The following is a 17,921-nucleotide window of genomic DNA, read 5'->3' on the forward strand; positions in this document are numbered from 1 at the left end:
AATTCTACACATGCCTAAGTGTGGTTGTACCAAGGGCAAAGCAAGAAGCACATGAGGTAATGACAAGCTGTTGACACTTTTTTTCCAAAAGAAGAGAGATCGGAGAAAGTTGCTCATGTGAAAGTTCAATCCAATGTGGATAGGCTTGTCTTGCTTAGATCTCTCAAGATTGCCCGTTATTTTAAGTCAATGGACCATGGTGCCTTAAGGAGCAAAACATCCTCGACTTCATTTTGACCGCACACGAGTCACGAGCGACTCAGGCTTGGCGGTCCATGCACGCCACTCTCGCAGAGGCACCCCTCCTCGGCTATATAAACGCACACCTCTCAGCTACCTACACACAAACAGATTGCACACAGCCTCAGCATTTCTGTCCAACTTGCAACATATCCTCTGATCGCTCCGCTGAGCTTTTCAGTCTAGCTACTCTAGCTGTCTAATGTCTCCCAGCACCGAGATGCAGATCAGCCACAGCCACACTCGTCCTCGGCTCCTCATCTCAGCTATTGCCTTTCTTCAGCTACTAGTTTTCCAGCCGCATGGCGGCGCCCTCGCTCAATTTACCATCTCCGCCACCACCCCTTCAAGTTCCTCTTCCGGCCCCAACACCTTCGTCGGCACCGTTGGCAACCAGATTGCCAGTTCGCTCTTGGCTACAAACACGCCTGCCTTGCTGTGGGGAGCGGTTCCGTCAGATAACATCGTTGCAGCTTGCCAAGAGATTGTCAACAGTGGCACCATCACGTTCATGGCTAGCGTTAGCAACGACTGGGGCGGCTCCGAGGATCTCACATTGCAGGTGAGAGTCGACGTCTATCATTAGAGACATGACTACTTTTGCATAAACACTCCTAGTACCCAGAACTCATTTGTGCTCGATGCTCGACCATCCAGCTCCAAGCGACAGGCGGCTGTCTCGCAGCTAGCGACGGATCCGGCACGGAGTTCGTGTTCATTGATAACTACCGTCGCAAAAGTGCTGTGAGTTCCTGAATCCTCCGCATCCCACTGCAACTCGGGCGCTCGTTTCATTTTTCATCAGTACACCACCCACCTCCACATACTACTTCCATACTTACTCATGGAGTGCGGGTGGATGATTCTCATCAGATCGTCTGCCCTAGCAACGCGGGCTCTACAGGCTGCGCCGTTTACGTTACTGGGGATGACGTAACCAGCATCTACAACTCGTATAATGGTGGTTCTAAGCGCAGGCTGCTAGGAATGAGGAAATTGCTCGACTGTCAGAGCGGCGCAGGCACAGGCAAGGAATCTGTTTAACGTAAAGGGCTGCAATATATGATGTTAACCGCCCTGCTAATCTCCCTTATCTTGGGTCGTTTTCTCATAGAGGAACTCACTTTTGTAACAGGTGCCATAACTGGGGCAGTGGGAGGAGTCTTGGGTAGTGCTGAGTGCCTATCCCTCGGTCCCTTAGCACCATTTTGTGTTGCTGGCGTGCTGGGCGTGTATGCCGCCCTCGGTGCTTTCGGTGGATGTATCAGCAACTGCTTCCCAGGTGAATTAGCACCGGTCGTATTAAAAGTAAAGCTAGGAATCGAGGATTCCCCCACCACAGGAATGCTTGCATTCTCCGCCACGCGCATGCTCACCTTCTCTTCGAATTCATGTGTGTGTAGGTGATGCCACGGTTGAAACCCATCGCGGCACCTCCAAACGTATGTCCGAGCTCCAGCTTGGTGATCAGGTGTGCATCGTCTTCGAATGCCTTTAATAATCTCCGTTGCATGCCTACATGCACCACCACCACTGTGTCCTCATTGCTCAACTACCTATCATAACACTCAGCATTTGCCAGCATACTACTGATCCCACCCATTTCTCTGCATGCAACAGATAGCTGTATGGGGTGAGAACGGGATCATTAGCTACCAAGATGTCTATGCTTTCGGCCACAAGGATGCCAATGTCACTGCCATCTTTATTGCCATCACTGCGGAGCCCATCGGACATTCAGCTTCACATTCCAACACCATTCGACTCACCGGCCTTCATTTCATACCTGCGTCTCATAAGAATGGCAATATAGTTTATAAGCGGGCCCAAGATATTGAGATCGGGGACATTGTGTGGGCCACGAGTCAAGAACATGTTCACATTTCAAAGGAGAAAGTCTTTCCTTATGTGGTCAAAGGTACACTTCTCTCTTAAAACCCTGTAGGCCATTCATTGTAATGAGCACATTTATGCAAGGTGTGATCAGTCTTTGCGTAGCCTAAAATCTAAATGCTCCTCCTGTGCATGCATATGCAGAGGTCTCTACAACAAGGAGGCACGGCTTATACAACCCTTTGACCATGGGTGGCACTATCATCGTGGATGGTGTGGTAGCATCAGTTCATAGTGATTGGTTCTTGGATGCTACGTTTGATGCCATGGGCTTCACTCATTGGTTACCCTTTGCATATCAATGGGCGTTGATGCCTGTTCGAATCCTCTACTCCATCATGGGCAAGGACGCCTACATTTCCACGTACCATTCGATCGATGCATATCTCGATGTTGCAACATTCGGAACCAAGCACGGCGGGGTGATCATATTCACTGCATATTCAACACTCACTTCTTTAGTGGCAGCCGTTCTTATACTTAGTGCTCAAAAGCATAAGAAGGGTACCACTATCTAACAAAAAATTATGCTTTAAATACGGCCCTTCACATAGGATGTATTATTTTCATCTTGCACATAGCTATGTAAACTAGAACTATTAGAAATAAATAATCATCACATTGTTCATGACTATTATGAAAAATATATGCCACTCGTTTGAAGCGATGCCACACCCATTCTGATTTGGCCTATTTGCCTCCCAAACATGTATCACAACCCATTGATTTCTCATTATGCTTCGTCTATCTGTATTGAGTATCTCTACATCTCCACTGTATGTCCTTCTAAATAAAATGATAATCGTTCTCCTCTCGACTTCTAGATGCAATACCTATATCCATTTGATCTCTTCATTGTAATCCTTTCAGAATAGAAGGGAAGTCCAAAGAGAGAGACCCTTTAGGATCTATCGGGCTGGACACCAATATTGAATAGATAGTCAATCTCACATTAAAAGTATGACGAAAAGAAGAAACCCTTTGCATATCAGTGGATGTTGATGCCTGTTCGAATGCTCTACTCCCTCATGGGTAAGGACACCTACATCTCCGTGTACCATTCAATTGATGCATATCTCGATGTCGCAACATGCAGAACCAAGCACGATGGGGTGATCTTAATCACTGCATATACAACACTCACTTCTTTAGTGGCGGCCATTCTTATACTTGAAAGGGTATGTTGGGGTGCTCCTAACATTCGGAACCAAGCACGATGAGATGCTCTTAATCACTGCATATACAACACTGACTTCTTTAGTGGCGGCCATTCTTATACTTAGATGGGGTGCTCTTAATCACTGCATATACAACACTCACTTCTTTAGTGGCGGCCATTCTTCTTAGTGCTCAGAAGCATAAGAAGGGTACAACTGTCTAACAAAAAACTTTGCTTTAAATATGGCACTTCACACTTGCCAAATCTCTAGAATGTATTATTCTCATCTTGCACATAGCTATGTAAACCAGCACTATTAAAAATGAATAATCATCACACTGTTCATGCCATTGATTTGAAGCGATGCCACACCCATTCTAATTTAGTCTATTTGTGTTGCCAAATATGTATTAAATACCATTGATATATTCATTATGCTTCCCTATCTGTAATCTATATCATTTCTCCACTACATGTCCATCTAAATAAAATGATGACTGTTCTCTCGACCTCTTGATGCAATGCATATCTCTATTTGATCTCTTAATTGTAATCCTTTCAAAATACAAGGGTAGGAGAGAGAGAGAGAGAGAGAGAGAGAGAGAGAGAGGGAGAGAGAGGGAGGGAGAGAGAGAGAGAGAGAGAGAGAGAGAGAGAGAGAGAGAGAGAGAGAGAGAGAGAGAGAGAGAGAGAGAGAGAGAGAGAGAGAGAGAAGCCCGCCCTTTTGCCTTTGCGGATATAACCGAAATTCTCATGTCGATCAGAGGGACTGTTGGAACTGGGCATGAATCAGCTTGTCATAGCTTCACCGCCCTTGTGCCTTTGTGGATATAACCGGAATTCTCATGTCAGTCAGAGGGACTGTTGGAACTGGGCATGAATCAGCTTGGCATAGCTTCACCTCTTCTAGTTTAGACTTCGTGTGCAAGGAATGCAACAATTGCCAGTGGAATTCTGGAACCAGGTTAAGCAATCTTCCCAGTGAAATTTGGATCGGTGCCTCTAGAATGCACTCCAACCCTAGCTCCCTTTGGGGAGAATTTTCCCACCTCTTGGCTTGGTTTGCAACCAACGGAGTTTCTTCGACTGCCTTTGGACCATTCCCTGGTAAGTGTAGCTTGAACTTGGCTTGAGTCTCCACCTCTTATTGGAGAATTGGTTCCACAAACTGCACCTTACGTGCTTCACTGGGCATCGTTGCGGACTCTGCCAATGGCATTAATGGTGGCTCCTTCGTCGCCAACTCGCAAACAGCTTGGTGTCTGATGTGTTTCTGGGTTGGACAATCTAGAAGCTTGTCACCCTTCTTGGGAGTCGGGGTCCTTGCAACTTGGTATCAGCACGGGTGATTATACTAATCCCTGGGCACATCATCAACAATGTGTGCCATCGAAGTGTTGGGCATTTTCTCAGACATCTTTTGGCGCTCCGCACGTTGCCGATTCCATTCCTCAGCCTCCAAGCATTCGTTCCGCCAATGGCCTTCACCCAAGCAAAATAGAGAGGTTTTTTATCAATTTTGATCGACCCCTGCCTCTACGGCCACCGTCGCCTCTACCTCATTGGAACGTCTGTTGCTGTGGCTGAAACGATTGCTGTTGTGGCTGAAACGCTTACTATTGCCGCTCTTCTTGAACAAAAGACACAACTGCATCTTGCTGCTGACCAACTGCTCTCTGGCCGTGCCCATTACAATGGCATTCCTCTGTGTTGTACGTATTAGTCAAGCAAACCGCGCACCAATTCGCATTAAGAGCACACTCGACTGCGGAGTAACCAGGATTGCAGCAATGAGCACACCAGATACCCTTCAAGCCTTAAGGTATTGATCCTTCTCCAAAAGCCACTGAAGTGCCCTTGCCCCCTTTAGAGGCTCTATGGGTCTTCATTTCTGCTTCTGAGTTAGATTCCTTTGAGCTGGTATCTTCCGAGCTGGTCACCTCCATGTCTGCATCACTATCGTCTGACTTCTTGGATTTTGGCATCTTCTTCTTGGCTTTACTCTTTGTGGATTTTCGGTTCTTGGATGTCCTCCCATGCAACGAATCCCCCACCCGCACTGCTTGTGCCATGACCGCCTCGAGCGTTGCTTGTGTCTGATCAACTATGGCCTCAACTATGGCCAATGTTGTCCACAGATCCCATGATAGCCTCGAAATGAAGAAGTCATTGAGTACCTCCTGAGCAGGCCGTTCATTTGCAGGCACACGTTGCATGAGTAAGTTGAATTTGGACGCATATTCGTCCACATCCTAATCTCCCTGATCCAAGCAGTGCAATCTATCTAGAGTTTGCGGAATCATTTTTTCCCTAGGAAACCATCTCAAGAATGCATCGCGAGCATCATCATATGTGGCGAACTGGTCCACTGCGTATTCAGCCAACTATCGTGCTAACAAGTTGACTCAAAAACCACCTCTTTTTGGAGCAATGCCACAAGTCCCAGATTGTTGATCCCATACACCTTCTCAAACTACCAGACATGTGCAACTAGCATGGAGACGGAGATGTACTACATTAGTGCTCTGATATATCAGTACTGGAATAGAAACAAATAGTGCTATGTTAGTACTGTGATAGTACTATGTTAGTAGTATATTAATAGGCATTAGTAGTCTACTATATGAATACTAGAATAGTGCTCTATTAGTACTATATCAATACTATAAAGAAATAGATAATATTGTCTTAGTGTTATATATCTATACTATATTACTGCTCTAATATATTAGTACTAGAGTAGAAACAAACAGTCCACTATATTAGTACAAGTTTAATAGAAATAGATGGCACTATATCAGTATTAATATAGTACTATATGATTACTCCATTAGTGCTCTAATATACTAGTACTAGAATACATTTTTTAGCTTATGCATGGAAGGTCTCTAGTTATTAATTGTACAAATCATGAGATTATACATAATTATTATCAAATTATAAAAGTCATTTATCTTATGCTAGTGAGCATAAATTTGAATTATAACTCCATCACATAAATAATGAGATAACTAAGACTTACAATAAACACTTTAATTTGGATTGCACATTAGGCGCACACTATGCATTCCATGACTTGTGAAATTATTTACCCCTTACATGTGTTCCTCCAAAATGGTGAAATGTGCTTGCACATAAATTGAGCCTTAAAGTTTGGAATATAGATACTAATTATGATATCATGACCATGAAACTTTTTAAATGTGGTGTGACTACATACCTTCCACACAGTTGTAAAGTTTTACTCCCTTATGACATTGGTTCTTAGTTTATTGGGTTCAACTGCAACATCTTATTTTCAGACTTGCATACATATGTGAAATCAAACTAAGCACTTAGAAGAGGATTTCGATTGGGTCAACTTGTACTTAAAGATATGTACCTAGTTGTATTGAAGCTATTTACCATTATTGATGAATGCGTAATCTAAACATCTAATCATGTTTAAAAATATTCACTACTTGAGATCTACATTTAAAAACATACGTTTGTGCGTGCGTGCGTATGTGAAATAGAGAGAGAGAGAGAGAGAGAGAGAGAGAGAGAGAGAGAGAGAGAGAGAGAGAGAGAGAGAGAACCCCCCCCATGCTTACTTCATAGTTGCCTTTGCTCTGTAGCCACCCTCCATCTATTCCCATGATCTCTTTTGGGGTGGTTGGTATGCCTTTGCTTTATAGCATCCTGCTATGATTGTTTTGTTGTGACTCTTGGGGTTTTTTTTAGTTGATTACTAGTTTTTATATATATATATATATGTAAAGATAGATAGATAGATAGATAGCAGTATTCCTATATATTTAATTGCTCATATCAGTTTCTTTTTCAAATTGCATCACTTGCATGTTTATTAAGTATCAAAATTTACTAAGAGTATGCTCTTCCCTAGCTAAAAGCACACTCAAACTCTAAATTTTTTTCTCTCTTTTTTCTTTTTTAGTTTTTAACCCTTGTTTGCTAAGACACCTATATGACTAATACTACTTGTGGTTGTCCCTCTTTCCTCAAATCCCTTCCTTGCTTCAGCTATATACATATATAGCTATATATATATATATCTATATATATATATGGGAAGTAGCAAGCTAAGGGTGTCCACTTTTTGTTCACACCCCAATCCTTAGGAGGTGGAAAAACAAGCTTTTTAGCACACAAAAATGCAAATCTCACCTACTTCCCTATGGATCTAGTCTTTGAAGTCTTCTGACACAACATCACACTTGCTATTGTGCACACAATCATATAGTCTGATCAAAAATTCGATCCACACACAAAAAATTTCTTTGTGTCACACGGCATGGTTCCAGGGTGGTCACACGTTTTTCACGAACAGAGAGTGTCATATTGAATTCTAAATTTCTTACTCATTTTAGATTAAATGTTATTGAAACTTTGTAACTGGTCTCTTTGCTTGGCCTCAAGAGAGCCAAATGGGCATGTTTTTTTACCTCGTGCACCGTGGATGTTATCAAAGCTAGAGATGGTGACGGTGAAGCGCGCTATTACTACAATTTGTACTCCCACTGGATGCATGAGGTGTTTGAAGGGAGCCTTTACAAAGAGCAAGAAAAGAGGTGTAGAGCAATTATATGGCTTGAAATCTCATGATTGGCACAAGATGCTCCAAGTAAGTATTTTATGTGCATAATATCTTTTTCCTTTCAAATTTGAGAGTGAATAGCTATAAGCAACTAATCAACCACCTCCTCGCGGGTTCAGTTCATACTACCTACTAGCATTTCATGTAGTGCATCGAAGGACGTGAAAGATTGTATTCACAAGATGGGCGAGCTTGTGAGGTATGTGAGCTCAAAGGAAATAGATCCCACCACGCTTGAGAATGCTCGAGTTATGTCAGTGGAGGCATTTTGTTTAATGGAGGAGACATTTCCACGTTCTATTCTCACAACCCAACTACATCTCATAGTGCATTTGGTGGATGAGATTGCTATATGTGGTACTATACATGCACGATGGTTGTTCTTCCTGGAGCGCTTCATGAAGACCTTGAAGGGCTTCGTGAGACAAAATGCAAGACCCGAAGGTAGCATGGCCGAGGGCTGGTTGGTACAAGAGTCACTTGTATATATTTCTGAGTTTCTTGTTGATGTGGATAGCTCTCTCCCACGACTATGGAGAGGTGATGAAGACCTAAGGATGACCTCTATTGTGCCTCAAGGGAAAGGACGCAACAAAGTAATAGACACGGAGTTGCATAATAGTATCAACCTCTTTTGCGTGCTTAATAGTGATGTGATGAAAAGATGGGCGACAAGATACCAGGATGCAAAGGCAATAAGACAAGAAGAAAGGGACCTCTTTCGTACACACCACGGATCTCGTGTGCCATACCCTCAGTATCTAAGAGCACTTCCAAAGGATATTCATGTGGATTGGCTACTTGATGAACTGGAGAAAGCAGAGAAAGACGAGGGGATGCGTATTACAATGGAAGAATGGGAGTATGCTAGGGGATGCATGAGCAAGGTCGGTATATAGAATGTTATGCATAAGTTAGGAGCTTTCAATAATTTAGATTGCTTATTTAATTGATTTTTTCTTGGTGTAGTGCACTATGTTCAATGCTATATGGTGTGAGGGCAAGCATTTTCGAACACAACGGATTGATGATAAGAGAAACACACAAGATTGCGGCGTCATTGCTAGCTTTGAGGGAGCCAATGGAGCCATGGATGATTATTGTGGCATAATCCAAGATATTATTATGCTTGACTTTCGACGCTTCTTTGTGTATGTTTTGGATGTAAAGTGGTTTAAGGACGTGGTGGAAAGAGGCCCCAATGCAACAATCAAATGCCATGCAAGTGGCTTTGTAACTATTGACTCCACAAAGTTTTGGCAAAGTAGGAAGGACACACTAGTACTATCGCAACAATGTGAACAGGTACTGTGCACACATATACAAATACTCGCTTTTAAATATTTGATGCAAGAAAAGTAACATGATTGTATTTGTGTTTGAATTAGGTTGTCTATCAATCAATGGTGGATAATAATAGATGGTGGCATGTCATAACTATTATGCCACGTTCCAAAGTGATGTATAGTACATTTACTAATATGGAGCGTATGGAGGATGATCATGGCCATGGACGTGATGATGACCGTGATACAAGAGAGGAGGAGGATCATGAGATAGGAGATACAGATATTGAGGCCATTACCCATGAGGACGAGCCTACCATTCGAGATGCTGGTTTCGATGAGCACATGAGTGGCACAAGTAGTAGTGGGTTGAATGTATTTGTAGATCTAAACACTTGTTTGGATTTTGAAGTAGATAGTTTGGCAAGGGTTGATCTCATTGAGGATGAGATTGAACCGTAGCCCCATAATTGATATTGGCAAAACTATTTTACATATTGTCTCATTCTCCTCATCTCACTGAATTCTTGTATATGTGGGCTTGCAAAAAATTATGTGCTTTGGTAATCATGGGCAATGTTTGGAAAGCAATGATGTACACCAAAATCTCACTTTTTGTATTCTCTGGTTTGCATCTATTTACGTGTCTAAATGCGCATCTGATTCTCAGTGTAAACGCGCAAATAAACACGCTGGTACACGCGCAAATAGACGCGCTAATAAACGGGATGTTAGACGGGCCCGTATTTTCTCAGGTTAGATGCGCACGTAGATGCGGTAATTTACGCGCAAATAGAAGCGCTTTTAGACACGCATTTAGACGCACCCGTAATTCCTCTACTAAAGCAATGCCTATAGACGCGCCCGCTATTTTGCGCGTCTACCAAGCGCGTCTATAGTTGCTTTATGTTGTTGTGTAGCCTAGCCTAGCGTAGCGGTCATATACATCGTCGTCTAGCCATGATGTGCGATTAGATGGTTGCCATGGAAGAATTTCTCAGTTATCGAAAAATGCTAATCTGGGCGGCCTGTGAGCTAGATTGCCCATCATGCAAAGTCATTGTTATTACAGTCAAGTGAAGAAAGGAAAGATCAAAATAGTACATTAGATTAGCATTGAGTCAGCTCATCAAGCTGTAATAACAACATTAGTTCATGGTTATTACATTCTAAACGATTGTTATTATAACCTAATACACCGACTGACTGCTAATCTATGCTTGTGAACTCGATGGTCCCTCAAAGTCATTGTTATTACAGTCTGTGATTCTGGCTCAATGCTAATCTGAGCCTATGAGTTAGATGGCCCCTCTTTCACAATCATTGTTATTATAGTTTGATTTCGACTGAATGCTAATCTGAACCTATGAATTAGTCGGTCCCTCATGCACAGTCATTGTCACTAAAAGAAGCTCGGTGGCTCTTTGGGATTAGTATACTGTTTGGGATTTATATTTTCCCTTGTTTGGGATTTATTGAAACAAGCGCGGTGGTTGTTTGGGATTTACTAAAGATTATATTTTGTGGGGGTTGCAATTAATCCTAAACAAACAAAAAGGCATTTCGTTTGCCATTGCCTACCTCCTCTAGCCAGTGCCTACCTCCTCTAGCCTTAACTATCATACAAGTAACCTGTCATATTCATCAATGTAATGTGTGGGGAATCTATCAGTACACAGGTCTTCAAAGATGGCAAAGATCTCACTACATTACATCCTTGAGCATGTCAAGATAGCTTGATTTGACAGGGTCTAGAATATGTGAACAATTACATCTTGGATAGCAAGAGAGCAAACTAGTTTAAAAACCCGACAGGTCTCGAGTGAAGGAACAGCGGAGGAACAAAGATGGAAAGCCATAGTCCTGCCTCTTGTCCTAAGCTTGATGAAGCCATTTCACAAGGGGTCCCTCGACAACCCAAGATTTTCGTAGATGAGATTGATTGCTTGGAGGAGGAACATAGAGTTCCCAAGAGTGTCATTCACAAGATGGTCATATTGCATGAGGAACTGTGGGAAGGCCTTCCATAATATAAGAACCCACAGTTTGCGAAGTATGTTGCTGAAGGCTCCTACTGTGTGAAGTATCAAGCCTGCATCCTGGAATCCCTGTGTAAATATAAAGTCCTTCAAAGATCTTAGACTTTATCTCTTGTAACCTTGGATATATATCACCCATGACTTTTTTAGGGGTTGACCACCCCTCTAATACAATCGGCTATTCAATAGAACTTGAGTTAAGTAGTAAATTGTCTTCTTTGAAAAAAAAATAGTAAATCGTCTTTGTATTCATCCATACTTAGATACAATGGTGGTTTCTTTTCAAAATGTAGAAGAGTAAAACTTGGTTGTATATTACCCGGGTATATAACTTTAGGGGCTGATCACTATACATTTGGCTTTTCTATATAACTTGAGTTTTAAAGCAATCATTCGCCATTTATACCTCCTTGGGTACGATTGCTTCACTCAGCTAGACCTTATAATTTGAAAATGTTGCATTTAGTTGGATTCAAAGATTCAATTTTCTTATGACTGCTTCACTTATGACATGCGATTAGATGGTAATTCTAACCATGTGATGTGTTCATATAGTCTATCTTAGCTTAATGCTAGTTCTCATTCTAAACTATTGTTATGACACCCTGATAAACTGACTAAATGCTAATCTAAGCTTGTGAACTAGATGCAAAGTCATTATTATTATAGTCTAATTCCAGCTCAATGCTAATCTCAGCATGTGAATTAGATGGTCCCTCATGCACAATCGTTGTTATTACAGTCTGATTCCGACTGAATTCTAATCTGAATATATGATTTAGATGGTCCCTCATCCATAGTCATTGTCACTAAAACAAGCTTGGTAGTTGTTTGGGATTAGTATACTGTTTGGGATTTATATTTTTCCTTGTTTGGGATTTATTGATTGGCATTTATTGAAACAAGCGCGATGGTTGTTTGGGATTTACTAAAGGTGCTCGCCTCTTTTACACAGTACTTTACCTGTACTCAGTAAAGTTTGCAAAGAGTGGTGTGTATGAGCTTGATTTGCAAGCTTCGATACATGCAGGGCTTCAAGAGAGCATGAGTCTTCAAGGCGTGTAAAGTCAGAGTTGCTTATCCAAGTCGATGGTGTCAATAATAGTACCAGTGGCAATGAAGATGGAGAAAGAAAATAGTCATGGTCCTGGCAGCAACAAACTTTCCTTGGGATATTGATGAAGCACTTAGGTGAGGGTGTTTTGCTATTTAAAGAATTTGAAATATGTAAGTATAACAGCATAGGCAGTAAGAAGTAATTCATAAGATACCAGGAGAGTACGTTTTGATACATGATTTTCATTATTTGTGTCTAGTTTTTCATCATTCTTGCTGCTTTGTCGTATTGTCATGGTGAGCTTCAATTTTGGTTAAGAGCCACAGTAACAACCTGAAACTGATTGGTGTGCTTTTTCAAATTTTTTGTCTGTGTGTTGTGTGGGGGTTATTTATGGCTTCACAGGCAAAGACTAGAGAAGAGGATTTACATACCTCTTCCAAATGAGGAGAGCCGACGTGAACTGATTCGTATTAATCTCAAAGGTGTTGAGGTATGGTTTGTAACTTTCAATCACAGGGGCATTTTGATCAAGACATATGTAAATGCAATGCAGTGGTTTAATATTTGACAAGGTTAATAAATGTTGATTGGAAATTTGTAAACAGGCCTCATATGCAGCTAAGTACAACAGGGTAGTTGGCAAGAAAAGATGGAATCTTTTGTATGCCATAGTGAATAATACACCATTGGTTTGGCTACCCATTAATAGAGATGGGAACCATTCCATTGTCTTGGAGATGGAAGTACAATCAATTAGGCCCTGTATCGATTTTTAGGGTGGAGAGGAAGTCGTAGCAGGCAAAAGAGTTTCATGAGGACATCTACGATTCTTGAGTCTTGCCTCATTCTACAGAAGATCCAAATTAAAAAAGGGGTTTTGCACAATGGGCAACCTGTCCCACAGATTTCTTAGAGAAAGACCAAGAGAGCACTTGCCAGCTATTTAAATGGTTAGAGGATGCCTTAATTAATACTCAAGTTTTTGTGCGCCCTCATTTTTCTAGACCATTCATGGGGGGATAGATGCTACTTGCAAGTCACTAGGGGCCATTTCTGAACATGGCACAAAGTAGTAGATTTTGAGACAAAAAATGGAGATACTAAAGATGCCACTATAGGATCGATAAACGAGAGAGCAAGTACAAGGTATAAGAGTCGATAGTTATCAGCCATCACGTCAACTAGATTGAAATGAAAAGAAAAGTACATAGTACTTGTAGGTAGACCCTAGGACTAAGTGTCCTAGGTGTCACATAGGACTAAGTGTCCTATGTGGCATAAAAGGCACAAAATACACTAAGTGCCTATAACTATGCCTACAAGGCACATACCAGGGCCCATAGGGCATCACTAGAATAGGGAGAAGATGGCCTACAAACCCCCCTCCATGGTATGGGCTGAAGTATTGTGGAAACGTCTCAGAATACCTAGTATTTTCTGGTCATGGTGGCACATGTTCATCCAAAAGGATATAGCCACATATGAATGTACAAGGTATGTCAGATCATGTAACAAATGAATCCAAGTGTAAAGCCTGTCAGAAGACTTCAAACTTGGGACGAGGAAGTGCCTTTGTAAACATATATGCTATGTTGTCCTCTGTGGGAAGATAGGACAACTCTATGTCTCCTACTGACAACTGCTCTTGAACATAATGATAGTGAACTTCAATGTGCTTGGTACGTGCATGAAACACTGGGTTATGCGCAATGGCCAAAGCACTCAGGCTATTAGTGTAGACCTTAGTGGCATCACCTACACTAAAGTACCGTGGCATCACCTACACACACATGAATTCGAAGAGAAGGTGAGCATGCGCATGGCGGAGGATGCAAGCATTCTTGTGGTGGGGGAATCCTTGATTCCTAGCTTTACTTTTAATAAGATCGGTGCTAATTCACCTGGGAAGCAGTTGCTGATACATCCACTGAAAGCAGCGAGGGCGTGCATCAAGCGTGCCAAACCCACAGCCTTGGCAGTGAAACTGACTGAGCAGGTGGACTGTAATGCCAATCGATCCCTCTCGGAGTTTCTTGTGGAATGACGTCTCCATGCTCGAGATCATTGTTACACCGTCGCAACCGCGTCGTTGGTGTCAGGGGATCAGAAGGTCCTTGCGAGTGCGTGCGCATGCATGCCTACTGCGAAGATAACAATCATAGAAGTCGCTGCCAACCCGACCACTGGATGAGGTTCTTAACTAGGATTTCCGCAGTCTCTCTCCCGTAAGCAGGGTGCTGGGGATCGGATCGCATCCGATGAAGTTCATCTTAAAATCCACGGATGTGCCTCCTCACCGTAGCAATCTCCTCTCGAATCTCCTCCGAAGTGAGTGCCACTATGTGCAAACTGCCATGTGAAGTGCCTCTGCAATGATGGCAAGGAGCGGATGACATGAGCATGCCCCAAACACTTTTTGAAAAACAATCAATCGCCAGATCGCAAATTCCTTGCATGATGGTAACAATGTCCATCGTGGTCACCAATGTGTAGCATCATAAATATGCATAGATGCTACGGGAAACAAAGATAAATGATATGTGTAACATCCATGAGAATGGAATACAGATAATGCAATAGAGACATACATCAAAGATCACTATATTTCGGAGAAATATCTCGCACAACAACTGTGTACAGAACAACATCATAATGCTAGTAATAGCATGCGCACATAACCATCTGATGGCGGTTAGGGAAGTGGCTGTTGAAGACCCAACCGCTTGGAGATCCAAACGGCCAACCCTTGCAGCTAACCTACCCTCGCACACCCCTCTTGGTCACACTGCTGCTAATCCACATGGTTATGCAATAATAGCTTTCAACATGCCTCTCATGCTTCCTCACCTCTACCAAGCTAAAATGTGTACAAGCGACAACTTTGCCATAGAAGACTCCACTGCATTGACGCTGACATAGTAGGATCTTCGCCATAGTAGGCTCCACTGCTTTGATGCCACTTTTGCTCACGAAATCAAACAATGCAACATCTTTGACACAATCGAGATCATGGGCAGATTCCCAAAACTCCAAAAACTTCCACGAAACTGAGCGTGTAGTTTAGTTATAGTGTAGTGTAGCCTCAAGATTGCATCAGGATTCCATGAAAAGAATTAATCATCTAAATCTCTCCTTGCTATTTTAGTTATAGCGCAGTCTTCTTGCTAGTGCCATTTAATGCTGCTGGTGCAATTTTTCTTATAGAGGATAACAACACAACGGATTAAGGGATCGATGATAAAATATATGAAAACATCTAAGAAATAATCGATAAACATAGATAGAACAAGGGCATCTCCTTCTTCTTACTTGGCGAGAATTGCAACAAGGAATATGAATCATCTCCTATAAGATACTGTGGAGATCCTTGTGATAGGAAATAAAACATTACTAGACATCCTTGCTATTAGGAAAAGGATGAGAAAAATCCTTAGAAATCAAAAAAAGAAATTTCATCGCCTGCTATTAGGCAAGTGATCATCTGGGAAAACAAAGAACATCCGAACATCTAGGAAACATAAGCATTTGGGCATCTGGAAGTACAAAACAACTGGGAATAAGGATTGTCTAGGAAATGCAAGCATCTCGGCATCCGATGAGCATCCAAGAAACACAAGCATCCGGGCATCAGAGAAACACAAGCATCAGAGATAAAACAACATATGCTCCCAAGGAATGATCATATTCATGTACTAGATGCATATATATAGTTGAGGCCAAGGACTGAGTATGGATGAGTTATATATAGCTCTATCATCTTTGTCTTAGAAGATTGAGGCGAACTAGTTGAGGACAAGGATTGAGTGTGGATGAGCTATATATAGCTCTATTATCTTTGTGTTAGGAGATTAAGGCAATAGATTTGGGTCTTCTTCCTTTATTCTCGAGTTTGCAGATATGGCAGTCTAAGAGAGGGTTTTTTGTGTCCCAACCATGGTATTTCGAGGCATTTGGTATGGAAATTAAAACTATAAGACGAGTATAAGACTCTCACATATCAAATGGACCCACTGGCTAGAACTAATTGGGTGAGCAATAAGAAGTAGCATTGAGCAACCACACCACATGTATATTTGAAGACTTATATTCTCTCTGCTTCTATTTCCCATACAATTTCTATCAAATTAAATGCACATCAATAATTGTGTCAGTCCTTGTCAATGAAAGAGCTTTTCTTGAGCACCATCAAGATATTTTATGGCATACTTGGTATATGTTGATGAGATGTAGGCAAAGTATTTGCTAATGTATAAGGGATTATGGCCTATCTAAAAAGTACTAAGCAAGTCAATATCATCAAGTACTGAAAAGGATGTGGATAAGAAAGCAACAAGAGTCATATCCCTAAAATTGCACAAACGGTAATTCACTTTTTGGTAGGTTCTATGTCCTCGAAAGAAGTTATAGGATGAGTGGAGGGGTTGTACCTCGATTGTATGGAGTGAGGGCCTCAAGCTATTTGATTACTCTAAGAGCCAAGTTGTTTAGCCTACGATCTTCTAAGGAGGAGAATTTAGTGATTTCATCAACGAACTACATAGCATTACCACTCTGCTAGCCGGAGGATAGCCGCCATCAATGTGAAAATGGAAGAGGAAGATGTAAATGTGGTTTTCTTAAATAGCATGCTTGAGCCATATGAGAGACTCATGAAAATCTTGAAGCATCTACTCGAACCCATGACGAAGACCATCCGGTCAGTGCCTTACTTGATAAGGAGAGGAGATATGGCATCCATTGGCATCCCTAAATTGGTAGGTCCTAATGGGATATGGTAGAAAAAAAAAGGTCTCTAGCTTAATGAAGTGTAAGTAGTGTAAGAAGAAGGGTCATGTCATACTACTATATTAATAGTAATGTAGGACGATCTATTTTTATTCAATACTAGTATAGTAGAATACTAATATAATACTATTCTATTTCTATAGTACTATTCTATTTCTATAGTAGAATACTAATATATTACTATCTTTTTCTCTGTTACAACTAGTGTAATTGTTAGAACGAAGGTGGTATTGATGGTTTAGTACTAATCTGTTTCCCAGTAGTACTAGAATGGAATGCAACTGGATTTCATGTTACTCAAGCTACATGGATGATTTTTTCCAATTAGTTTCGATAAGAAGCGAAACTTTTATATTGGTGTCGAAAGTTTTGTATGCCTTGGTAAAAATAAAGTTTTGAAAAATTGGCCAAGATTTGAAACTTTTATGAGAAAAAAATTAAAGTTTTGCCAGGATTTACAACTTTTTCTTTAAAATTCAAAAGAAAATAGATAAATTTGTAATATGTTCTACGGATATTGTGAAACTAAAAAACTAGCTCAATAAAATTTTGCCAAGATTTTATATTAATATAGAAGTATAGCTTCGATAAAAACATCCCTATCAAGCTACGAAGAAGTCTAGGAGTGTACATGTCCAAGATGTAATTTTTGAAACTCCTAGCAATACCTTTTTTAATCCCCATGTGAAGAAAGAGCAGCATGGATCTGCACAGGCCTCATGTGGTAATTCCACCAACGATGTCATGGTAGATAGACATCTCATGGTAGATAGACATCTCATGTTTGGTGAGAACCCTGTGGAGGATGACCCCATGGAGGATGTAAATATTATGGGTTCTACCTTGGTTGTTGTAGAAGGGG

At 41.4% G+C, this 17,921-nt stretch overlaps 1 protein-coding gene across 1 annotated transcript; it reads left to right on the forward strand.

The window, feature by feature from the left end:
* Positions 1–460: 460 nt before the first annotated feature.
* Positions 461–2,651, forward strand: LOC147883633 (uncharacterized). Its single transcript, XM_087399537.1, has 7 exons — positions 461–802; positions 898–984; positions 1,114–1,267; positions 1,376–1,522; positions 1,644–1,711; positions 1,861–2,158; positions 2,278–2,651. Exons 1-7 carry the CDS (start codon positions 461–463, stop codon positions 2,649–2,651), a joined length of 1,470 nt encoding a protein of 489 aa, XP_087255663.1.
* Positions 2,652–17,921: the final 15,270 nt, after the last annotated feature.

The sequence above is a fragment of the Dipteris shenzhenensis genome, chromosome 28 (assembly GCF_047967505.1).
Source record: "Dipteris shenzhenensis isolate YYH24624 ecotype China chromosome 28, Dip_SZ_1.0, whole genome shotgun sequence".
Taxonomy (NCBI): domain Eukaryota; kingdom Viridiplantae; phylum Streptophyta; class Polypodiopsida; order Gleicheniales; family Dipteridaceae; genus Dipteris; species Dipteris shenzhenensis.

Bases quoted from the DNA above. Each gene is read 5' to 3' on its own strand.
- LOC147883633 (XM_087399537.1), top strand. From the start codon at position 461: ATGCAGATCAGCCACAGCCACACTCGTCCTCGGCTCCTCATCTCAGCT. The intron at 985-1,113 runs GTGAGTTCCTGA...GATTCTCATCAG, and splicing joins ACTACCGTCGCAAAAGTGCT to ATCGTCTGCCCTAGCAACGC. The intron at 1,268-1,375 runs GCAAGGAATCTG...CTTTTGTAACAG, and splicing joins TCAGAGCGGCGCAGGCACAG to GTGCCATAACTGGGGCAGTG.